Source organism: Tyto alba, unplaced genomic scaffold (genome assembly GCF_018691265.1).
Source record: "Tyto alba isolate M040663 unplaced genomic scaffold, T.alba_DEE_v4.0 Super-Scaffold_5, whole genome shotgun sequence".
Taxonomy (NCBI): domain Eukaryota; kingdom Metazoa; phylum Chordata; class Aves; order Strigiformes; family Tytonidae; genus Tyto; species Tyto alba.
Window position 1 is genome coordinate 815,885 of NW_024881326.1, and position 24,610 is coordinate 840,494.

Genomic DNA, 24,610 nt, shown 5'->3' on the forward strand with positions numbered 1-24,610 from the left:
TGCCTGATCTATAACCATTGGTGTTTAGGTAACTTTGGGAGCCAGGGAAAGACTTTTGATATTGCCCAACCTCAGGACACTTTTGATGCTACAGTTAAGTGATGTCGCTGTCCTGGCTGGACAGAGGCAAACCTCAGGGCCATGCCGTGATGCTGGGGCAGTGTTTGAGACAGAAAAACGAGGTCTAATTAGGTCTAGGGTTACAAGAAGTTTACACCGGGGTGAGGATAATCTTTGAGGTTAGGTTTAGGGTGAGCCCGCCCGGCAGAGAGGCGCACCGGGGGCTGAGAGAGTTTGCGGTTCGCTGGGCACCTCGGCGCAGCCGTGGGCTCCGGCGACGCTCGCGCCTTGCTCCACGTGCGCGCAGGGAGCCCGCGGCTCGGACGGGGCGCCTCCTGGCAGCCTCGTGGCGTTGGTAGGGGCCACCAGCGAAAGCACGAGTGGTTTTGTGCCCCTGGCCCGGGGGGAGGGAGGCGTTCCTCCACAGCCTCAGCTGCGCCTGGCCAGGGGAGGGTGCGTGTCTCCTGGTGCTGCACCTTCTCAGCTGCCCTGCCAGGGGCTGAGCTCTTCGTTTGTCAAGGTCCCTGCCCTGTGGATGGGTTCTGGTGGGATGAGTAGAGAAGTAGTTCCCGGAGGAGAGCAGGCTGAAGAGGGAAGTGTGTGCTGAGAGATAGCCGGTGAGAGCTTCCCAAGACCTGATAGGCTCTGTTAGCCTGTTGAGTCTGCAGGAGCGGATAAACTCAGGCTGCCGTGGGTCTGCTGGAGGTTTCTGGGGTGACCAGCACACCCGAGCATCAGCTGTGTAACCATCACCACATCCAAGGAGGCAGGGGCTGCTCCGTGCAGACAGACCGCAGGATTGCCCCGGCCGCCAGAGCAGACCCTCTGGGGACCTTCCAAATTCCTTCCTGGAAGCCTCTGGCATGTCAGCGTGACTCTGCTCCTCCATCAACAGCCGGTTGGACCCGTGTGGTGAGCGACTAGTTATCTCCTGTTAGTCGTGAGCAGCTTGAGCCCGTTATCAGTAGCACACTCGCCAGGAAAGGCTGTTCCAGTAACTGGTGGCTGTGACTTGATGGTGGATCGCTCTGTGTCCCCGCTGAGGGGGAGCACTGGGAAGGGGCAGAGCCCCAGCCTGGGGGGAGTTGCCACAGACGTTCGCCGAGAATTTTGAAACCAAGAAAAAGAAGGCGATCTTCCTGTCGTCAAGTCGGGCAAAAGGGCACTCAAAGCCTTTTGCCAGCCTGAAAGCTGGACTGCAACTCAGCTTTTTTGTCGTCATGGAGCAATGTGAGGTGTCAGCCCTGGGTGTATGGGGATGGGCGGTTAAGGCTCACAAGGTGCAGTGGGTGACGGGCCACCCTGGGGAGACCTCCCTGCAAGGGTGTTGTACGTGGGATCCCTTGGGGACCGTGGAGGGACACGTTCTGATGGAAGAAGAAAGGGAAAGTCACAGTTGTGTGCCTGTTACGAGTGCTAGAGACTCGTGATGTGCTGGGGACAGCAGTGAGCCCGCAGCCTGTCTGCGGGGGTGGCGAGGCTGACAGCCACGGGCCACGGGTGGAGGTGGCACAAACCTTCCACGTCCCCCACCTTCAGTTCATCGGGTGAATGCCACGAGCTCTTTGCTGCCAGAAGCACCAAGGCCGACATTTTAAGCACAAACCCAGCGAATTGCTTCATGCCTCGTCATGGCCAGAGCTCAGCCTGATGCCACTGCTTCTAGGTGTAGCTTTGACTTCTTGATACGACCAAGAGCAATGGATCTGGCACTGAAATCAACGGTGAGATGTCCACACAGCCTTTATTGCACGTTTTTGACCAATTTTTTTCAGTATCAAAAAAGAAAAACCCAAGCAGAGCGAACATTTCCTCATGTCCTCACCTCAGTGTGTCGCTCAGAGAGCGGCTGTGGCGTAGACTGATGCCACCAACATCACTTTGGCTTCTCTCCTTTGATTCCTCTGAGCTTTAATTTGTTCTTCCACTGCTTTTGCCATATCCCTCTCTCCAAGAACTAAGTGTGGAGAAATTATAGCGGATAACAAATGGACTCTAACGTGTTCGTGGCACTTGGGAAATACGTGCTGCAGAGCTACGCCACATTTGAGGCTGTGGGAGATGTGGCTGCTTGGCCAACAGGTCTACACAAGTCGGTAGTGTCGAGCTGTCTTTGGATGTTGCCTCCCTGGAAGCCACACAAGGATTTAGAAGGTGACTGAAAGATTTGTGCTCACCACTGGGCATTACACCAGGCATCTACAAGAGCATCAAGTCACCCCTGTGAAGGCTTCCCGACGGGCGGGCTGGCTGCCATCGAGTTTTACGCTCTATTTTGCACCGCTCCCACTGGTGGGAAGAAGTGCAAGGCACGGCAGAGCTGGGTCCAGAAGCACCATTGCACAGGACCTGGGATCACCACCAGCTTATTTCATAACCTGGACAGGACGGGGATGCTGAAATATGAGGCAGCTCTTTGCTTCGCTTTGCAAGAAAAATCCTTTTGAAGTTTACTTTCCCGACACCGTAACAGCGGGCAGAAGAGGGCACTGGAGGCTCGCTGGGAAGCACGCTGTCGTTCTCCTTTTACTACAGAAAATGTAAAAAAAAAAAAACTACCACTGTAGGGTCTTTCTACCACCACTTTGCAAGACTTGAAAACTGCTCAGCACTGCCGATGGGGATGTTGCTCAGAACTCCGCCTGAGGGCAGCCCAGGACCGGCCCGCGCCGCTTTCTGCCTGGGAATTGCCGTCTCTCAGCAGAACGCAGGCTTTTCTCTCCCTCAAAAGCACGCCGGCTGTCGCTGCCTGGCACGCCCAAGTCTTTATTTATAGCTTGTTTTATTTCAGCCTCACAAAATAAACCCCGCTTCACAAATCCTTCGCAAAGCACCGTCGCTCGTGGAGCGTTAGCATCGCTCTGGACCCGTTCTGAGACTTGTTACGCTTCACATTTAGTTATCGCCGGGCTCTTCCCCCCTCCTCCCCAGGCTGAACCTGCAAGCCTCTGCGATTTCACCTTTTCAAACAATCTGAAAGTTTCTGTCTTGATGTTTCAAGCCCCCGGTGCCGGCACGGGGCGGGGGGGTGGGTTCCTGTTGGGGGTGGGTGCTGGCTGGTTGTTAGCACCAACATCACCAAAACCATCTGGGGCCGCTCAGCCCTGGAGGGGTTTTTACAGCTGGAGTCAAGCTTAGAGGTCTTAGGAAGGGTGCAACAGGGAGTAGCTTGCAGCAGTAGGATCAGTTACTCACATTCACGAGGGAGTGATTTTATAATCAACGGCAAAGAAAGCAGGGTTCTTCTTTTTTTTTTTTTTTTTTTTCTTTTTTAACCCATGTGTCGCCCTGACGCTGCTGAATCAGGATACACACACATATTGAATGGCATCATAATGCCATCATCTAACACTTCATCAGCTCAAGTTCCCATGGTAAACTGGAAGAACATAAGTGACCTCAGATAAGTTCTTCCATTTTAAGCAAAAACATTGCCTTATTTGTATTTCTGAGACCAGAGAAACTGCCTGAGGGATTAAATCCAGCGAGGAAAGGGGTCACGCTCACCTGGCAGATAATATTGCCCCGGTCTCTTGAAGCAGTGCTGGGTGCCACGGGATCAATGCGTGATTTTGTTTGACCTCAGAAGTCCGTGAGGGTTCTCTGCAGCTGGAAGGAGCCGTCGGGGGAAGGAGCAGCGTGAGCAGCGTTTTGCTGGCAAAGGGCACGACGAGATGACCGGGACTGTGTCTCCCCTTCGGAGGGAGAGCAAGAGACGTGGAGCAGGAGCAGCCCGAGGCTGGCTGAGCATCACTCGCCACTCCATGCGAGAGGAGCTGCCGGGGCTCCCGGCTTTCGCCCAGCTGTGCCAGTCACCGGGGAAAATCCCAGGGCATGGCAAAGCAGAGCTGGGTCGCTCCCTCTGCGGCGGGCGAGCCTGCTCTGACGCCGCTTCCCGATGTGCAACGTCTGCTAAATACAGGTTCTGCACGGCAGAAATCACGAGCTGCACCACCCCGCGCTGGGAAAAGCGAGGGACGCTGCCGGCTTTGGTCACTGGGCATGGTTACCCAGAACATGAAAAAATCAGAGATGAACAGGAAAGATACTTTCCGTCAGTAACTGGCCTCTTCTCCCCTGCAGTGCCTGGCCTCCCGCACCTGCAGGAACCCACGTGGGCAGCCAGGTTTTGTCAAAATTGGATATTAGGAAACATTTCTTCACTGAAAGGGTTGCCAAGCACTGGGACAGGCTGCCCAGGGAAGCGGTGGGGTCACCACCGTGGAGGGATTTAAAAGGCGTAGAGGTGGCACTTAGGGACATGGCTTATTGGTGGACTTGGCGGTGTTAGGTGTACGACTGGGCTTGACAATCCTAAAGGTCTTTTCCCACCTAAATGATTCTGTGATTCTCTTCCGTGGAATCGCAGCACCAGGGGGGAATACTGTCCCCATCCACGAGCCAGCAGCTAACGGCGAGGGGTGGCGAATGCCTTCCTCTGCTCCGCAGGAAAGATGGGGGAGTCCCCAGCACGGCCCGCGATCCAGGCGAAGGTCTCCGGCTGACGACCCAGTGTTGTCCTTGGCACAAGCGGCGAGACGGCGGTTAAGGGCTGAGGACCCCCGGAATTGCTCAGCGCCGGGCTGAGCGGCGGTGCTGGCCGCAGCGATCGGCCGGGCAGCATTCTGTAGAACGTTGCCCGGACAGGATCACTCGACTTGAACTCTCCCTAGTAAAGCTGAAGGAGAGGAGCTCGCCCGTGTCACTCGCTCCCGGAGCCGCCAAGGTGTCAGCATTCACCCGTGGTCACATGAAGGAGTCAGAGCTAAAGAAAACACCAAGCCAGCACAGCCAGAAAGCACACGAGTGTCCGTGCATTCTGCAGGGGCTGTAGTTCCCCCCCTCCGGGACCTGCTCACCGGCTCGGGCTGATCCAGGGCTGGAAAAAGCCAGCAGAGCTCCTGACGAGCTCCTGAACCCAACGAGGCAGCGTGGACTGAAACTGAGACAAACCACTCGCCACTCTCAGCCTGGAGATGGCAAACGAGCTTTCAGCCCCCTCATTTAGATATTGGTCCTTAAAATCCCAAAGACTTCCAGCACAGCTGTTTTCAATACGCCCACCCCTCTACTAGAAAAAAAATAAAAAATACTGAGGTGGTCTGAAGATATTTAGGCAGTCAGGAGCATGTAGCCTCTATAAAAAGCAAGCACAGGCTGAACCCACCTTTTCCAAACCCGTAGATGAGAGTGAGGGAGCATCTGCTGCCATTGCCCTCCTCCTCCTCGCCCCCGGGGCAGTTCCTGGGTTAATGCCACCAGAAGAGCTGATGGCTTCTCGCTGGTGGCGGGGAAGAAGAGGTACAGAGGAGGAGTAACTTGGTGAGGGCCTCTTGTCTCAGGAGCTCTGTCGCGAAGAGGACAGACCTCAGCAGAAGCCGTGAAGGCAGAAATGATTGTAGACTGCAAAGCGCTATTGTGGGGCTGTGCCTGCCTTGGGCAAGGGGACATATGAGAGGGTAAAACACGGGAGAAAAAGAAAAATCTACAGCAAAGCCCTTTCTCACGTGCTGAGGGGTGACTTCAGGCCGCGGAAAGCATGAGGAGGGGGGAGCGCTGGGGAAAGGAGGCAAAGCTTGGTTGAAGGAAAGCGAATGCAAGTGGAAAACACCTCCTGCGAGACTTTTAAGTTCAGGTGGATGGACAGTGATGCAGGGAGGGAGACAGGGCACCTGGGAGGAAACCTAAAGGTCTCTAGAACATCGCCAGCCTCTGGAGAAGCCGGCCTGGACCTGGAACTGAAGGGAGAAGCGCCGAGGCATGGGCTGGGGGGATGCCACCGGCAGCTTTCTGCCGTGGGTGACCCCCCCCCGTGGCTGCTGTTGCATGGCAAGGCTTTGGCCACCCGGCAGTCATTGTCCCACCCCGCTCGGCGCTTGCCAGGCCACCCCTGGAACACCGTGTTTGGTTTTGATCCCTGCTATGCAAAAAACCCGTGGCCAGGCTGGAGGGGGCCTGGAGAAGGGCCACAAAGGTGATCGGGGGACTGGGAAAGGCTGAGAGAACCTTGTTCAGCCTGGAGAAGAGGAGGTTGAGGGGAGACCTTGACCCTGGGTGCTGGTATTTAAAGGGTGGGTACAGAGAAGAGGAGACTCCCTTTGTCCAAGGGGCCATGCAGAAAAGCCAAGGGGGGACGGGCAGAAGTGACTCCTGGGGACATCACCACTGGACACAAGAAGAGAATTTTTCCCAATGCGAACAATCAGCCATGGAATAATCTCCCGTGGGAGGCGGTGGGTTCCCCACCACGGGACGGGATTAAGGCTCAGCTGGGCGAGGGGCTGGGCCAGTTTTGCCTCGGCCGGGCTTTTTCCAGGCAAGGTCGGACCAGCGGATCCTCGAGGTCCCTTCCACGCCGCGGTTATTCCGCCGTTCTAGGAAGGTCCCCGGGGCGTCACCGCGGGGCCATCAGAGCGTGGGGACACCCCCGGCACCCCCACCCTGGCTCTGCAGGGGGGACCCTCGCCCGGGGACGGGCTGGGGGGTGACCCACGGTCACCCGTGTCCGGCGGGGCGGGGAAGGGCGGGACGCTGAGGCCACGCCCTCCCCCCCCCGCCACGCCCCCGCGGCTAAAACTGTCGCGCCCGGCGGGACCCGCTGTCGCTGTCGCTGCTGTCGCCGCCCGTCCCGGAGCCCGCCTGCCCGCCGGTGAGTGCCGAGCCTCCCCGGACCCCCCCCCCCCCCCCCACGCTCCCGAAGGGGCCCAGCACCGGTACCCGCCCCCCCCCCCGCCTTGCTGACCCTCCCGTCGGGAAGACCCGGGGAGCAGGACGCGGTTTACAGCGTGCGGGACGGAGGGGCCGGGGCGTGTGTGTGTGTGTGTGTCCCCCCCCCTCCCCCGGAGCCCCTCCCGTCCCGGCGGGGCGGGGGCTCGCCCAGTCCTCCCCCCGGCCGTGCCGGTGTCCTCAGTGCCCGCTCCAGCCCTCCCTCCCCGGGCGCGGACCCGAGGGAGCCGGCGGCACATCCCCCTGCTCCGCTGCTGCCGGTCACCCAGGCCCAGTACGGCCCGGTTCACCCCGCTGTGAACTCCCCTGAAGGCAGGAGCTGGGTCCAGGATGAAGATATTTTTGCCTGCTTAGAACCAGCTCTTACTGGGCTGGGCTGCTGCTCAGCTGTGGGATGAGCTGGAAGGACGGCCGAGCTGTCCAAGGATGCGCTCAGAGCTCGGGAGGGGGCTGTGGGGAGGGTGAGGGGCAGTGTCAGCCCTGAACTTACTGCATGGGGCGAGAGCTGGCAGCCTGGCCACGCTCCCCAGCCCACTACGGCTCCCGGGAGGCTTTTGCTGGGGCTGCCAGCCCCAAACCTCCCCTCTCCGGTGACTTCTTGCCCCCCAGCGATGGCTGATGAGCTCAGTGACCTGCTGCGGGAGTTTGATGAGGTGCTGGAGGACTTTGACAGGGGCCCCGCGTGTCAATACGAGCAGCACTTGGAGGAGCTGAAGAGGAAAACGGGACACAGCGTGTACGACAGCGGCATCGAGGAGCTGGAGAGTGAGTCTGGGGCTGGGGGAGGATGGTGTCTGTTGGGACAGAGTTGCTGTGGGAGCTGTGGGATTCCTCCGTGGCAAACCACGGAGCTTCCTGCTGATCCCGCCTGACTCGCCTCTCGCGGGCTGGGTGAGTCGCAGGGGGTGACGGTGACGCAGGGGACCCTGGCCCAGGGCCTGCCAGCATCTGCTGGGGCTCCTTCTGCTGGGTTGGCTGCTGCAGGACTGCGCGGGGCTTGAGATAACTGGGGGCTCCCAGGGAACCAGTTTGCTCTAGTAACCCCGAGGAGTCCCTGTGGCCGTGCCCAGGCAGCCTCTGGTGCTGTTTTCCCCAGCAGAGAAGCTCAGTTCCCTTTTTTCCAAGCATCCCTTGCAGCAGGGGAAGAGCTGACGGGCTGCCCAAGAGTGAGGGTGGGCCAGGGACCCTCTGCCACGCACAGGATCGGTCCCTACGAGGTGCCTGTGGCCACGGACAGCGACTGATGCTTTGCACCCGCAGGTACCAGCACGTCCCCAGGCAGCAGTCTCAACTCCAGCGAGGAGGACCTCAACACCCCTGCCGACGCTTACCCCTCCAAAGGTGAGGCTGAAGGATCTGTCCAGGGCTTCCTTCTGCATGCTTGGCTTGGCTCAGCAACGCTGGCTGGCGCAGAAGCAGCCGGAGCAATTGTGGTTAGAAGCAAGGGGCAGGGACCTTTCTTGTCCCAAATTAGAGCCGGCGGGAGGTGGGGGGGGGAATGGGAGAAACCTGACGGTGTGTTTTTCTCCGCTAGCTAAGCTCGGCGACACGCAGGAGCTGGAGGAGTTCATTGCAGACCTGGATAAAGCGTTGGAGGGTACGTAGGCAGCTTGGGTCCCTGCGCTTCCCGAGCCAGCGCGGCAGCACGCCCGGGCTGCGGCTTCTCCGCTGCCTCCGGCTTGGCAGAGCCTGGCCCAGCACCCCTCCTGCCTGGGGCTCAGGAGGCTTAGAGCCTGGTTTGGGCTGCAGGGGGGGAATCTTCTGTCTCTTATGGGGGGAGACACCTCAGCTGGATCTCGTCGTCACCCCCCACCATCCCTTTTCAAGCATCTTCCCTCGCCGGTGCCTCAGTTTCCCCCAGCTGGTGAAGTGGAGGGGGCAGCACTGTCCTGGTGGGGAGGGGGTTTGGGGGATGTGGAGGCCAGGTTGGCCGTGACAACCAAGACATGCAAAAAAGGTCTCCAAAGAGCGGCAGCCTGCAGGGTTACTGGTATTTTCAGGAATATGTGGAGATGTTTGGGGCTCTCTGCCTACAGACCCCTCTGACTGCTGCTCAAAGGCTTTTCTTTGCTGTGGTGGGGGGAAGGTGAGCAGGAGGAAAAGAGAATTTTTTTCCTTGTGGCATACCTCAGCCTGGAAGAAAAAAAAAAAAAAAAAAAAAATCAGCCCGGTGGAAATATCCCATCTGGAGGGAGGAAAGTGGGGGTTCAGACTCGATAAGTACCACCTACCACCCGTCCCTGGGGCGCGCTGGCACTGAGCGAAGCCGTGGGCAGGTCTGGGAGTGAGATTTCTGCCCCTGCGGAGGGTCTGCGCGGTGGCAGGGAGGGGAATCCCAGCCCTTGGGGAGCACAAACGGGCCGTGGTCTCCTCCTGCAGATGTTTTTCTCCTGGTAAAGGGTTTGGCTGCAGGTACCCCCGGGGAAGGCGGTGCTGGGCATCTCTGGCAGCTTTAGCCAGGCAGCTCTGCAGTCCTGAGAGGTTGGCTGACCCCCAGTAGCTTCCCTGCTGGGGAAACTGAGGCAGAGGCCACAGTTCCTTTCCAAAGGGGTCACTGGGTGACAGGCTGCAGGCAGAGAGAACTTGATTTAAAAAAAAAAAAAAAAAAAAATTTCCCCCCCTGGGCAGGCTGCTTAAGCCACAGTTCTCGGTATCTGTTCCCTTCCCAAAATGAGCGTCCAAAATAAGGCGGCTGGTGGGAAGTGCTGCGTCTGCCAGCCCCGAGCTGGACTGGGGGGGCAGTGAGGCAGGAGGGGGACTAGAGCCCCCCCCCTCCAGCAGTTCTGCTCTCACCCTGCTGCCGGTGATGCCTGGAGGGGGGGGGACAACACACCACTCAGCCCTCCCCCCCAACAGTTGTCTCACCAATTTTTTTTTTTTTTTTTTAATATTTTCCCCCCCTCCTTGATTGTCCTGCAGATATGTGAGAGGCGGTTTTGGTGGCGAGTTTGGAGAGGAGGACCCCCCGCAGCAGATGAGCCCCGTGCCCCTTCCCCCCCCCACCCCCCCCCGTGCACCCTCTGCTCCCCTGCCCCTGTCCCCCACCGCTCGCGGGGGTGACGGCTGTCTGTCCGGGCACGGGCAGTGAGTGGGGACCGATCCTGCACTGGGACAGGGCAGCTGGGCCCTACTCTGCTCCCCACACGCAGGGCAGGACTCGGGGGAGGTGGGACGAGCTCTCGTGGTGGGGGGGGCACCAGGCTTTGCCCTCCTGGGGCCGGGGGGGGGGGGGGGCTGGCAGCTCTTGTGCCTGCGAGGGTTTGGGGTGGGGGGGTGTCTATGCCACTGCTGGAGCCAGAAGAGGAGCCCTGGGTGATTTTAGGGAAGATCAGCTTGCAGTACATCAGTGAGACCCTGGGGTGTGTGTCCCCCCCCCCGGGGATCTGTGGCAGGCAGTGACAACCGCTGCTGGCCCTGCGCTTTGCACACCCGGCCCCCGAGAAAGCCCCTTCCCACACCCCGCGTGCCCCTGCCCCAACCGCTGCTGTAAATACTGTAAAAAGGCTGTTACACACTGTACAGAGGGGATGTAATTTTTATGAACGGGATTTTAAGTCTCTGTGCTTGTCTGTGTGTCTGTCCAGCCTTTTTCCCACAGGCTCTTCTCCGTAGCTGCCCACAGGGGTGGGAGCGGGTCTGGGCTGTGCCTAGATGTGGCTGCCCCCTCCCTGGAAGGGTTCAAGGCCAGGTTGGACGGGGCTGGGAGCCCCCTGGGCTGGGGGAAGGGGGCCCTGCCTGGGGCAGGGGGTGCCACTGGGGGGGATTTAAGGTCCCTTCCCACCCAAACCATCCTGTGATTCCACCCTAAAGATACATTGCAGGGTGTATTTCTTGCTCAGCCTGGAGAAACAAGAGGTGGAAGGAGGCTCCTTGCTGCAGAGCCGGGTTTGCAGCTCTGGGTTTGTTCCTGATGTCCTCGGAAAGGCTGGGGGGGTGTCGGTGGGTGACGCTGCTCCGGGGGTCCCCCCTTCCCAACCGACGTGCCCTGGTGACGCTTCCTCTGGTTACTGCCAAACCCGGGGAGCGTGTCCCCAGGGGATGGGGGTTTGCAGTGTTGGGGGGGGGGGGGGGAACAGCCCCTCCCTTGCTGTGTCCCTGCGTGTCCCTGCCGGGTGAGGGTTTCGGTGGGGTGGGCAGAAGGTGCTGCTTTTCCTTCTCCGTGACGTCCTCGTGGAGCAGGACCACGTGCTGCTCTGTTGCAACCCTCTGAGCAGGAAACAAGATGGTTTTTCGCGTCTTCCCGCTCCCCTTGGTTCCTGGGGTGCTGATCAGGAGGATATTGCTCATTTAATCTGCCAGCCCAGGGCTCGGCGCCGTCGCAGACGTTGGCTGAATGCACGTTAATCCCCCAAACTGAAGCGCTGGGGAGCGAGGGCAGGAGTGGGGCCCCCGCAGAGCCCTGCACCGGGCAGCTCACACCTGGGCACGCTTTGTGCCGTCACTCTCCCCACGCTGCGTGACGTGGCCGCTGAGCTGCTGCCCACACAGAGCCCCCGACCCCGGCCAGGGGCTGCCAGAAAACGGGGGTGAAAGCAGGGCAGAGGGACCGGGGGCAGTTGTGATGCTCGGAGGTCTGCCCGTGATGCTCGGCTGCACCACGGGGCCGGAGCACCCCCCTCACCCCCCCCAGTGGGGCCAGGGCAGCAGGAGCTGCGGGGACTGTCCCCGCCACACACACTGGTGACAGCAGCGATGTCGCTCGGGACAATTTTTTCCCCTCTGAGTCATTGCACACAGGCGTTTCGCCCCTGCAATCTAGCTCTGACTCCGGTATTTATTCCACCCACGGTCCCTTTCTGCCTCTGGGCATCACAAGCTCCAGCCCCATTCCCTGCGTGGGAAGGGGATTTTGAACAGACACCCCCCCCCAGCCCACCCAACCGTGGTGTCTCTGCCTGGGTCGTGGCAATTCTGAGTGCTGGGCTGGGGAACCCCGCGCCGTCACCTCCCCTGGCTGTTATTTGCCGGCTCACGCCAGCGCGGCGTCTGCAAACATTGCTAAACAGCCATAGATAAAAATACTTTCGAGCCCCAAGTCTGCTGCGGCTGATACACCCCTGCAGCAAAATAACAGACCGGGTGACGCTCCAGGAGGGGTGGTTTGTGTGGGGGTTGCCTGGAGAGGGGTGTGGGTTTCACCCCGGGGTTTCCTCCAGCCCCTCGAATGGGGCAGGCTATGTGGGTGTCCCGTGCTGCTCAGGATCCTCTCCAGGGCTCGTGGTACCTCCTGCACCCAGCGCTACAGCTGCCTCCTTGGGTTGGTGCTGGGCCCCCCACGGTGCCGGTGCTACGCGTGGGCGACGGGGTGACGTGGGACCTAATGCCAGCACCGGCCTGCCCGGCCTGCACCGACAACGGCAGCAACGGTGACGCTCAGCCTGACACCCCCCCGCCCCGGGACAGAGTCGTGCACATGGCTGCAAGCAGACCCCTTTGGGCACAGGGGCTCTGGCAGGTCCTCTGCTGGGATGGGGTGGGGATATATTTTTGCCTGGGGACCCTGGGCGGGTGTTGGGGACGCGCCTGGGTGGCAGAGTGGCACGGAGATGGCGGCTGCAGCATCCCACAGCGGGGACAGTTGTCCAAGGGCTGTTGTGCAGCATGGGGGGACCACTGCCTCCAGCCACGCTCACGGGGCGGCCGAAAATCCAAGAGCAGGGAGGGCTGAGGCTGAGCGAGGCGGTCGGTGGGGAGAGCTGCATGGGCCCTGCGTGCGTGTGCCGCGGAGGTGCTGCAAAAATAATCAGCGCGAGCGAGCCCGTCCTGCCACACGTCAGTTCCTCCCCTGGGCCCCTCTTGCTGCAGCAGCCTGGGGGGAGGCTGGACCAAGGCCGGGGAGCCCTGGGAGCGGCAGGGCTGGGCTGGCCTTTGTGTGGGGCTCTGCAAAGAGTCTTGAAGGTGCTTTGGGCCTGCCAGGGTGGGAAGCCACCCTCCGGAGGCACCGGGAGATGAGGGTGCTGGAGGAGCCGGGGGCAGTCAGCCCCTGCCCGGGTGATGCTGGAATCCCCAGCATCAGCTGGGAGCGGCTGGTCCAGGCTGGTCGGGGCGCAGGCAGCAGAGGGCAGGGATAACAGGCTGCAGTCCCCCAGTCAGCAAAGAAACCCATCCCAAGCCGGGCTGGAGGGCCACCTGCAAGGCTGGCACGACTTCCAGCCATGCGCCCTGCTCCCTGCCAACTGCTCGCTTGTTTTCTTAGAAGCGAGAGCAGCGTGCGCGGGGCCACCGAGGGACGGGAAGTGGCTAACCAGCGTCGAGGCAACAGCACGGGCCTCCTGCCTGCGCCTTTTCCTCCAAGCCCAGCTGCAAACCCAGCCTTTCCGGAGGCCGCGGCGGTTATTTGCTCGCGGAGCAGGCACGGGGTCCCACACGCTCTTTTAATGGGGTCTCCGGTAAGCCCCCTCCTCCAGGCTGGGGGCATTCAGCTCCAGCTGCGGTGACAGCTTGCAGAGGAGCAGATCCTGGGGCATGGAAAGGAGAGATTTAGCACCACAGGGACCACCAAAAGTTCCTCTTCATCCCCGCGTAGCCATGGCTCTCCGGTCCTCTCCGGGCTGCTGAGCTGGTGTTTTCTCCTCCAGCAGCCGGGAGGGCACTGGCGTGGTGCTGCCCAGGGCTGGGTGCGCTCAGGGACGTCTGTGCCAGGCTGCGTTTCAGAGAGGAACCACATCCTTCTGGGGGAGGGAAGCCCTTGGCTGCCCAGACAGTCTGGCCGTGGTGATGCAAGAGGCTGTGACTATTCTGGGAGATAACCTAACCCTGGGGATGCCGTCTGCTGCTGCCTTTCTTTCCTGATAAGCCCTCTCACATGCTTTGCAGGGATCTTTCTACATTTACAGGAAAGAAGAAGTAGGATCCTTTCGGGTCCTGATTTAAAAGTGTAGTTTCCACTACGCTTCTTAGCTGGAGCTGGAGAGCTGTGTGAGGGCAGGCACAACTCTCCTCGTAGGTCACGTTTACCCCAGTTCACTCCTCCTTGCTCAACCCCAGCTCATCCCGTGCTGGTTTGAGGGTGTGAGGTGCCCCCCCCCGGGGCTGGCCGGCTGGTAGGAGTGTGGGGAGCACCCGTGGGGGTCCCGTCCTGGGGAGGGGGCGAGTGGGAAGGAGCACCGGGACCTGACCGTGATGCCGGCTCTAGGTCCTAATTAGCTGGTCCTTCTCCTGATGGGTTTATATGAAAACATCCACGGCCGTGCCGAGCAGCTCGGCTCTCGAGACCTTCCCTCCCTGCCCTGCCTGCCTGCCAGCCCGGGGGGTGTGGGGGGGCTGCCTTGTGCCCCCTCCTCTCCCCGGGGGGCTGCCAGCCCCCGCTGCACCCAGCCCAGGTCCTGCCCGCGGGAGGTGGCCAAGCAGGACCTGGGAAGACCAAAGTCTCCATCACCTGAATCCCTGCCCGAGAACAGCCCCGGTGGTGCCTGCGAGGGGGCGGAGGACCGGCAGGACTGCTGAGCAGAGCCGGAGGAGTTTTCCCCGGGGCGGGGGGAGTTGTGTGTGTGTGTGTGTGTGCAGATCCCCGTTGCCCCAAACACCGACTCGCTCCCCTCTGCGGCCTCTCACTGCCTTGTCGGCACAGCCAGGCGCAGGCTCTGGGGCGCGTCTCGGTTTTGGGGACCAAGGGAGGACGGGCACGGTGACCCTGCCTGCCTCAAGACATAATGAACCCAACCACCTCTCAGCTCCTGGACAGGGGTCCCCGCCGTCGGCCACCCCAGGAGACACCCCGCTGCGTCCCGTGGGGTGGCTTTGCCTCTTCCAAGGGGGACCCACACGTAGGCAAGGGGGGGAGATGCATGTAGGCTTTGACTGCTCCTCTCTGTTGAAACTACTCCCCCAGAAACTTCCTTCCCAGAACCAAAAGGGGTGACGTAGCCCAGTGTCACCAGTCCTGTAGCCTGGTGTCACAAGTCCCGTCAGCTCTCCACTGGCCTTACCCACAGCTTCCACCGTGGAGAGAGCGGACTTTAGCTGCCATGCCGTGGAGGGATGTGAAACCACAGAGGGATCCGGCGGGGACATCGGGGAATTGGGGTGTCCCTGGTGATGGTTGTGCTGGGGGAGTCCCCGGGGCGGCCAGCCCGGCAGCGGGAGGGAATGGAGAGAGTCTGGTTGGTGTGGGGCTGCGAGGAGAGCTGTGGTTCGGGTTGAAGAGCCTCAGATCCCAACTGAGAGTGATGGGAACGTGGCAACATGGCCCTGAGGGGCCAGGCAAGGAGTCAGGGGCTTCAGTAGCCGTGGTGGGCTCAGGCTGCCCACACAGAAGACCGGTGCAAGGATGAAACTGGCTGAGCTGCAATGGGCAGCGGGGTGCAGGAGGTCCCCATCACACACAGAGCCAGGCTGAGCATGCGTCTCCATCCCACCCGGCCCCCGCGGAGTCCCCGGCTCCACCAGCCCTCAGCAGGATCTTCTCCAAGGAGCGGTGCATCTCTCCCAGACCGTCCTTCAGGATGTGGTAAGGCCTGCGAGCTGCACCCCTGCTCCAACCGGTGCCCAAAGGACCCCTTCAGAGCTCAAATTCATCCCCGCAGCGAGCCGGGCGGCTCTGGCTCCCACCTGTGTCCCTCCAGGCTGCTGAGAGTACTGGTGCAAAGCAGAGCTGGGGGTCTTGCTCCTGCTTTACACCCTCTGCCCTCACTTCTACGGCCAGTGCCCCGAGGAAACCCCAAGGACGGTCCCCACCTCTGGGCACCCCGGGGGAGTCCCTGGGAGGGTCGGCAGTCCGTGCAGGCAGCACACTATCTTTAAGAGCTACCAGGGCAAGCGGCGGGCTAAATTTGTCCAGGGTAGCCTGGAGGCTTGTGCCAGGGATGTCAGCGTCCCCGGATGAGAGGAGACAAACCCCTCCAGGTCCTCGCTGAGGTTTCACCCAGCTGGGGACCGAGGCAGGTGCCTGCGATCGGAGGGACTTTGTGTTTCTTTCCCCTGGCCGCTGTTCCCCGCTCAACCCCCCCACCGCGCTCTCTGGGCTCTCTGACTTCATCCCCCAGGTATCCAAAGAGACAATGCCGGCGGTGGCGGCCAGCGCGGCATCCTGTCCCTTCGCCCCCCCCGGGTCACTTCCCGGGATTGTTCTGCTCTGTTCGGACAGGAGCTGGCCGCTGACTGTCCCCGGGGACCGGGAACGGACAAACCTCACGTGCCTCTCGGCCGGTGGTATTTCATTCAGCAGCAGCGCACGTCTGAGGCATGGGATGATGCCAGGGAAAGGTTTTTCTGTCTCTCCGGGCTTTCTCTTGCCGACTTTCCCTCTTCTGGCTGCCCTCCTGCGGTGCCCACCAGCAGCCCCAGCCCGCGGGGCAGGAGCCCCATTTCCCAACGTTGCCCAAAGTGGCCCAGGTCTCGAGGGAGAACGGAGAACCGGGGCCGGGGCTCCCTGCTGGCTTAGCTGGCATTAACATCATGATTAAACTAATTAAACTAATACCAGGTGGGTCCAGCCCTGTATCACCACTCCTCAGGCACCAAGCCTTCATTCAAGCAGAGGGCTGCAAATAACCCTCCTCGACATAATCACACCCAATTTTCTGCACCCAGACGCTAACAACCTCTTTATGCAATGATCTTTGAACTTGAAATATCATTTTTTTCCCCTGGTAATTCTTTATGGTTTGGTTAGCATGATGCCCAGCTGCACACTCCTCTCCTCACTGTGTCCCATGAGTTCCGTGTCCTGCTTGTCCTATCTCTGTAGGGCATGTTTCGCTTTTGAAGTTCAACTCTTTTCCCATTTTGCTGTGATATTTGCTTATTTTTGGGGTGTGTTCCTTGCTATCTCTTGGCTCCCAGCTGCATGCTGGCTGTCAGTACTTGGAAGGCCGATGCTGGGCAAACATCACTGGTGGCCACAGCATGCAAATTTCAGGTGGAGGAAGCAGCATCCTCCTTCCCGCAGCCTCACGTGGGCCAGAGCATCCCCCTCCTTCACGCTCGCCTTCTGCGTGGTCAGCTCGGACCTGGCTCGTGATCCTGCTGCCCACCCCGGGTCACCACGCAGGGTCAGCAGCTCCATCCCTGCTGGGTCGTGGGGTGGGCTTGGACAAGAAGCTGGTTGCTTGCTTTTTTGAGGATCGCCTCTGGTTTTATCCCCACTGCGGGAGGGTACGGGGCTGGGCTCTCTGTTAGCAGCAGGATGAGGCCATGTCTTCTGCAGGCGGCAGTGACAGGCGGCACCCATCCCTGGGACCTCTCTCTGGGTGCCAAGTGGGGTGCCAGGTCCAGGGTGACCCAGAGCAGGGCAGGGACAGACCCAGGAGCACCCAGTGCTTTGGACTGGGGTCTGGTGGGATGAGGTGGATGGGGAGAGAAGAAGACCGCAGTGGCAAAGGGCAGCGGGCTCATCGCAAAATGATGCCAAGGGGCAAACCAGGGGCTGTGCAGACGAGGTGGTGGGACGCTGGACGCTCCCAGCTCCGCTCCCACCCCAACCATGTGTTTCCAGTTTCTATTTCAAGTCTTCCTGTTTCCCTGAACCGAGTGGCTTCCCGGCATGCTGGGGACAAGGCAGCCGGCCCGGGCTTGGCCCTGTCTCCTGTGTGATGGGGCTGATGTTCACATTCAGCCAGGGGGATTTTTTTCATTCTTCTGATGAAGCTCCAGGGCAAGCAGCTCAGAAAACAAGGAGCAGGAAATTGGGGATGGGGTCTGCTTCCCCAGTCCCCCTAGCTCTGCCCGTGGAGCGGCTGCAGGCACCTCCAGGTCTGGGTTTCTCTTCCTGGAGCTCTGCCACCTAGGATCTTGCTGTCAGGATGAGCAGAGCCCTCTCCTTCCCTCTCTTCCCCGGCCCCACAGCCCTGTTCCTCCCTCCCAGAGATTCTCCTTTCGCAGAAAGTCTGTTTTCTGCTGAGGTTTCCAAGCTGCAGCTCCCTGTCCTGTTTGTTTCTAGAGAGGTTCCTCGGGGAAGCAAAGGCACCTGTGCAGCATCTGCGCATCCCCGGGAGCCGGAGCGGGGGGCTTGCGGGGACTCCCCAGCCCGGTGACCCGCTGCTCCTGGGGCGAGGGGCAGCCAGGGGCTTGGACCCTGCCCTGGCCCGGGCCTCTTGCTGGGAACGGGGCAGGGTCTTGCTCCGTTTCCAGCAGCGTCACCCCGCCGTGTCCTCAGCTCCTGCTCTTCTGGGTTGTCTCCCAGCAGGGACTGGCCACGCTTCCAGGCCCAGAGAAGAAACCAGCTGGGATTTGAGCCAGTCTCCACTGGGAGGACGAGGAGGTGAGGAGGCGGAGGAGCTCAAGCAGGATGCTCCTGGCTGGTGGTGGCCTCTGCCTGGCCATTGCTGCCCTCTAGTGCTACCAGCATTCCCACTCCCGCCTGTCCCCAGGCAGACTGGGGGGACTGGTGATGGACTGGGAGGTGGGCTTTGGTGGCGGGGCTGCATCGTGGGGGGCTGGCTCCTACTGGAGGCACGATCGTAACTGTCCCAGCTGCTGATCCAAGGAGCTCAGTGCTGCTGAGGATGCTCGTGGCGGGGGTCGGGGGGGGGGGCGGAGAATGGGGGGCGTGGAACCCCCCCTAAAAACTGCTGCCCACGAGTCTTCCCTCAAAGCGCTCGGCCTCGGGAGACAGGCGGGGAGAAGGGAAACTGAGGCACGGTGGATGTCCTTCCACACCCCGCCCCCGGCTCACACAGCAGCTCAGTGACAGGGGGGTCGTCAGTGATGGGGGCATCTGCGGTGGGGGTGGGCAACGATGGCGGGGAGAGGGTACGGTAGGGCCGGGACAGGGGTTAGGGCGGAGGTGCGAGTCGCACTCACGCTGGCCCCACGCGGGGAACCTCCGCACCCTCTTGCCCCGCCTCTTGCGGAACGAGGCGCCTACCGCTTTAAGAGGCGCGGCGCCCGCACTCAAGATGGCGCTACGAGGCTTCAACACCAGCGCAACGCGCCTGCGCGTTAAGCCCTGCCCAGCCAGAGGAAGGGGGCGGGCAGGCGGGGGGGTGACGCCACGCCCCCCTCCTCGCCGGGGGTGGAGTCGCCCATCACGGAGGGGCCGCGGCGGCGGGGGGGGTGGCACCCGGCGCGGCCTCAGGGACGGAGGCGTTTGGGCGGCCGGGGGGTACGTGTGGGGCCCGAGGGTGCCGTTGGCCTCGGGGTAGGGGGAGCGGGAGCTTCGGCGGAAAGTCGAAGGGAGTGAGGAAATGGGAGAAGTCCCGGTGTGGGGCCGGGCTCCAGGGGCTGCGCGCCCCTCTCCCCCCCCCCCCAACTCGCAATGGCGCGGCTGGCACTTCCCTCACAGCTCAGCCCTGGGATGGGCTCTGGGGCCTGGCTGCCCGTTCTCGCCTGAGCGAGTCCCTCTTGCTTTTCCAGCAGCTCCAAGAAGCGTCAGAGTGAAGGCAGGAGCAGCTGAGCCTTGGGAGAAGGTACCGATGCCGCTTGTTGGATGGGTAAATGATCCTCTCGTAATCGCGGCTGACCTCTCCGGTGGGTGCTGGGAGCCGGGATGGGGCAGCAGACGGTGGGGTGCACCACCCCCTTCCATTCTGTCCGCGTCTGCCGGTGTGGGTGCTCGGGGAAAATTCCCACCTGAAGGAGCCTCCAGGAGTCACAGACTGGTTTGGGTTCAAGGGTCCCTAAAGCCCCCCCAGTGCCACCCCCCTGCCCCGGGCAGGGCCCCCTTCCCCCAGCCCAGGGGGCTCCCAGCCCCGTCCAACCTGGCCTTGAACCCTTCCAGGGAGGGGGTGAGAAACAGGGCAGCCAGAGTCTGGGAATCCATTAATCCCATGTGTGTTACCAGCTTCTGGATGTTGTGAGCTTTCATTTGTCCAAGCTTTAAAGCCTTCATTAATCTTGAAGGTTGTGCCTCAATTTTTTTTTTTTTTTTTTTTTTTTTTTTTTGGCAACCAGAACAAAAGGGGTGATTTAGCTTTTCACACTCGTGCAGGGCAGGTGTTTGTGAAATGCTCGTTTCCTCATTTTCCAGGTGTTGGTGGTGCTGTCCTGGGCTCCTCGTGGAGCATCACCGGCACCTGGGAGACAATGGGGACGTGTGGCTGGCAGACACTGCTGCACCTCTGAGTCCCTTTGATCCCAGAAGAACTTGAAAACAGGATTATTATTGTTTTTAAACTACTGCTTGAATGATGGTTGTATAAAATAATGAGTTGGTTTTAATTCTTTGGGACTCAAGGGCCAAATCATCGTCTTGCCAGCCCAAGCTGGGGCCTTGCTGTGTTGCTCCTCTCTGAAATGGCCTCCTGCCCTCTGCGTGGTGACAGGTGAAGGTCTGTGGTACGTGACCTTAAACTTGGTTGCACCAAAATATCTTTTGAGGTTTGCCCAGGACTTTGTGGTCTTGTCACTAATAGTTGTTCTCCAGAAACTCCAGAAGCTGAAATGGTTTGGGAGCAGCACCCAACCAAAGGTCATCTTTTTTAATGGAATTGTGTTGTCTGTGCATCTTCTCACCTGCCCGTCCACTGCACATACCTGAAAACATAACAGCAAATTTCCTTTGGTCTCCCTGTGGACTCGTAGGCCATGATCTTCAGCTACCAGAAAGCTGCAGAAGTTAGAAAATCACCGTGCGCCCTAAAATGCTAAAGCTCATTTCTGTTTTCTCCATCTGTGTGTTATAGGAGGTTCTTGAGAAGCTGTGCCACACGGACATACTTTTCTTTGCTCTCGTGTCCCTCACCATACAGCTGTGCTGCTCCTGTCTGCTGCTGTGTGTTCTTGGCACCCCCATTCTGTTACAGGACTGGGTAGTGCTGCGAGGCAGATTTTCTTTTAATCTACATACTTTCCTTTGGTCATTCTCCAGCATTGTTTCATCCAATTTGCATTTAATCTGGTTTGTGTTTGGGTTTTTTTTGTTGTTTTTTTGTTTGTTTGTTTGTTTGTGGGGGTTTTGTGGTTTTTTTGTTTTTTTTTTTTTTGTTTTTTGTTTTTTTTAAAAGCCATGAGGCTGGTAATTAAGAAATGTCGCTGTAACACAAATATTTCAGGAAATATCTGTTAATGATACATTATTTCTTCGGCACTAGATGTTTTGGCAAGGCAAAACACCGCTTGTGCAATTGTGGTGTTGCAGTGTGCAATTAGAACGTGGAGTCGCTTGCTTTCTGGGGAGAGAGCTGCTCTTCAAGCAACTGGTTTAATGGGAGGAACAGTGGAGTGAGCTCTCGGGCTGGCAGATGTTACTGTCACACGAGGCGGCGGGGTTCAGCAGGGGGGGTTTCAAAAATTGGGGGAGCCCGACGGCACAGCGGGGCAGCGGCTCTGGCCTGGGGCGGTGGTGGGAGGGTCTCCTGCTGCTGAGGTGCCTGGAAGCGTCTCCCGCAGCGCCCAGGCTGGTGCTGCTGCCGCCTAGATTTGCCATGGGGATTTTCAGCGCAGGCTGATGGACGCACGTTCTCTTTTTTTACTTGGGAATAGCATTTTCAAGGACGTGTCTGTGCGGCAGGGGTGGCATCCTCCCCTCAGACTGAGGTGCTGGCTGCAGCTCTGTGGGCTCTCAAGGCTCTTCTGCTGCTTTGCCCCGTGTCCACCTTCATCCAGCTCCTCCTTCTCCAACACCCGTATTGTTTCTTTCTCTCTGCCGCAGTTCCTCGTGTTCTTCTTCCATCCTTGGTGCGGAAAGTGGCACCAGCTGTGTCTCCAGCTGGATCTGGTCACTAGTGAAGGCAGGGAAACCTGCCCCCCAGAATTCCTCACCTTGAGCGTGCCTACCTAGGGGTAGAGTTCATCCGTACAAGTTCACAAGTCATTTGGGTGTTCTGGGGGCGGACGGAGTCCCAGGCTGGGGGTGGCTGACGTTGCCGTCCTCTGGTCTCAGACTCATCCAGCGGGTTTGTCCAGGAGTTTGGATTCAGGTCCGAGTGCCCGAGCGCAGAGCTGACAGCCTGGGTTTGAATATTTATGTGCATCTTGCCTCATGCTTTTAATTATTCCCTCTGGAATAACAACTCACTTCTGGTTGCGCAGCACAGCTTCACGTGCAGTTGTTTCCGAAGGACTGCCCGCCCCGGTTGTGGAAGAAGATCCTTTTCTGGAGGAGTCCCTTGAGCACTGAAGTGTCTCCTCGGTGTAGCTTGGGCAGCATCTGAAGGCAGAGGAGATGAGGGGCCCTGGGGAGCCTGTGGCGTGAGAGGGACCGGGCACAGAGCCTCAGCCAAGGCGACCCTGGGCGCATCCGCGTCTGCTCGGCGGCAGAAGCTGCACGGCCGGGGGATTTGGATTCTGCGGTGCTGCATACCCATCGCTGTCGCGCTGCCGGTGTTTGTGTAGCACTTTCAGTTTGAGGCCGGTGCTTGGATACTGTGAAGGGGCGTGAAAACACCGTAACTAGTGTTTCAGGGCTTGTGGTGGTGACGCTGGCAGTGTTTCATAGTTGTTCCCTTTCTGCACAGCTCTGTCGTGGAAGGTGGGATGTCGTGTGTGTGTCCCTGCATCCTCAGAGTGAAACCAGCAAGGGTTTCCTCAACAGTCGTTTCTCAAGGCCGAGGAACGGAGGAGCCTGTCTGCGGGCTGTTGCGGTGCCCTGTTGTTACCTGGAGAAGAAAGAAGAGGCTGTGGTGTAGGGCAGGAGCGGGTCATCTCCAGGCGGAGCAGGCTGCCGTGGAGGCTCCTTCTGTCTCTGTACAGCTCTTTTGCAGTCGAACTTCATCAGCCGACTGACTGAACTTTGGCTTTGTCTGTGTAGCGGATGTATCTGTTTTATTCAGAAGAAGGGATGCTACAGGCATGCTTGGATAATAGTTAGGGGAGATGAGAATACCCAGACAAGCGCTTTGGTCAGCTTTTTGGGGGGTGGGAGATTTTCATCACATTCCTGATTTTTCATCTTAATGGTCCTTTTGCCTTGTCATGGGTTTTTGCTTTAAGCAGGAAATTCTGAAGGAACTTAAGTACTGTAGTGAGACCTACATAGGGTAAGTAAATTTCTCTCAGTTTTTTTTTTTTCTTTTTTAATGACACCTGCTACAATATCACTTTTTTAAAAGTTTTAAATAGAAATACTGCTGCAGTCGGTGGCAGCCCATTTCTGCTCTTCTCTGAGACCATAAGGACTGTAGTCGATAAAGGGAATATCTTTTGTATGTTTGTACAGGGTCCGTGATCTCTTTTAAGTGCTGCATGACAATAAATTGAACAGTTCCTGATGAAATGCATGCGCACTTGCGTTTTCCAGAACACTTTATAGCAAATCATGGGAGGTGTCTGTGAACAGAAGGTCTGAAACCCGCGTGGTGACTCTGCTGTGTCTGAGGCCAGCCTGCTGCCGCCGCGGCTCAGCTCCCAGAGGTGCTTCCCAAGAACCTGGCTGGAAATTAAGTAGAGGGCCAGGCTGCTTATTTCAGTGGCCGTAGCTGCTTTGCTCTCTAGCCAAATTTCACTTTTCCCAAAGGGGATAAGGAAACCTCTTTGTATTTTGAGGGCGCTGGCATTGTGGGTAGCTGCAGAACATTTGGATACCGAAACGCTGCAGCTTCTGCTGCTGGAGGGTGGAAGGTGAGCTACTGAATGTGTGTCCTGGTTTTGTAGGAGGCTGAACTATCTGTAGAAGTTCAGTGAGTCCTGAGAGCTGCTTCAATATTGCAGTCAGCGAGTTAGCCCTGTTGTTTGCGTGCCAGCTTGTTCTGGTTCAGTGCAATGGGTTTCAGACCCGTTGGGCTGCAGCTCAGTACTTCCAAAATGCTGGTTTTATTCCGCCCTCTTAAGGAACTCCTGCTTGTTTTTTAAAACATCTAGCAGCTTTGCAAGGAAAGAGCGTGTACACTTTGGATCGAATAGCCAGTCAGCCTGAGGAGGTGCCTCCAAACAGGGTGAAATCCATTGCTTTGACAAAAATGTATGAAATCATCTACGTCATGTGCGCTGAGCAGGGTTGGATGGATTTCATGGAGAGGGAGATGCTGGGGAGGTAACTTGTGTGCGCGACACTGGGGGCCTGGCCGCTTCATAGCGTTCGGTGCATGCCAGCGGTAGTTCTCACAGCCGCTTGGCAGCATCTCGTTGGGTCCTTAACGCCACCTCCCTGGGGAAGCTGAGCAACAGTTCCTGCCAGGGCTCCGTTCCCCTCCCGTAACCCCCTTACTGTCGCGACAGGGAGGCTTTCAGGAGGCTTTGCTCACCAAGGATTTTGTGCGAGTTGGGTGCTTTACGTTCTCTTTGTGCCTGAGAAAACCTTGTTAAGTCCATTGTGGCCTATATTTCAACAACTTGGCCGTTTTCTACCTTGCCAATCAAGAAGCAGAACTGCAGTCTCCACAGAATAAGTCTTAACCCGATACCACGTAATGCTGTTTGAATTTCAGGGTGTGCTGTGAAGTGTCATAAAGACAAACAGAAAAGACAAGGTACTCCACTGCAAGAGGTACAGTCCTTGGCACTTAACAAAAGTATGAAGTGACAGATTTCCAGCTGAAACTTGATGCAAGCTTGAAACTAAACTGGACTATAAAATGTATTTGGGAATATTTGTTGAAATCTTGCTATCGTAGCCATGATGGTTCTTATTTGTTAGAAACAAAGGAAAAAGGAAAGGAAAAGGGGAAAGGAAGTGATGGTATTTGAGGAGAGATAATATTTTATCAGTGGTTATTTGGCTTTTTTTTTTGTCTGACACACTTTTGGGCATAAGCTTTCTCCATTAGATCTGAAGGACTTCAGCTCTGTAACAGCAAATTCTTGTCCTCTTGGAATTCCAGTACAATAACTAAATGTAACAGATACAGAAAGAATGGGATGATTGTAGGTAAATGTAATCTGAAAGTGAAGATCCACGGTGTTAGTGTTGCACAGCTAGTGGTTATGCTGTATGAGTAGCGTGTGACTAGAGGAGTTACATTTTTAACCTGGAAAGTGGAAATAAGTTTATAAAACACTAGGTCTGTGG

The 24,610-nt window shown here is 58.5% G+C and overlaps 2 protein-coding genes across 6 annotated transcripts in view; both read left to right on the forward strand.

Moving 5' to 3' along the window:
- The first annotated feature begins 6,637 nt into the window (after nt 1-6,637).
- Nucleotides 6,638-10,345, forward strand: LOC116964529 (regulator of cell cycle RGCC-like). Its single transcript, XM_042807246.1, has 5 exons — nt 6,638-6,709; nt 7,396-7,551; nt 8,047-8,127; nt 8,321-8,383; nt 9,706-10,345. Exons 2-5 carry the CDS (start codon nt 7,398-7,400, stop codon nt 9,711-9,713), a joined length of 306 nt encoding a protein of 101 aa, XP_042663180.1. The 5' UTR covers nt 6,638-6,709; nt 7,396-7,397; the 3' UTR covers nt 9,714-10,345.
- An 8,372-nt stretch (nt 10,346-18,717) lies between these two features.
- Nucleotides 18,718-24,610, forward strand: part of LOC104360177 (H(+)/Cl(-) exchange transporter 5) — a 43,296-nt gene continuing 37,403 nt past the window's right edge. Inside the window, exons 1-2 of one of the 5 annotated variants that reach the window (XM_042807271.1) lie at nt 18,718-18,829; nt 19,081-19,157. In XM_042807271.1, coding sequence (XP_042663205.1) covers nt 19,154-19,157 — 4 coding nt within the window. In that variant the 5' untranslated portion in view covers nt 18,718-18,829; nt 19,081-19,153. Of the gene's footprint in view, nt 18,830-19,080; nt 19,195-24,610 lie in introns of all 5 variants that reach the window. The other 4 variants (XM_042807273.1, XM_042807267.1, XM_042807269.1 and 1 more) reach the window with 4 other exon arrangements.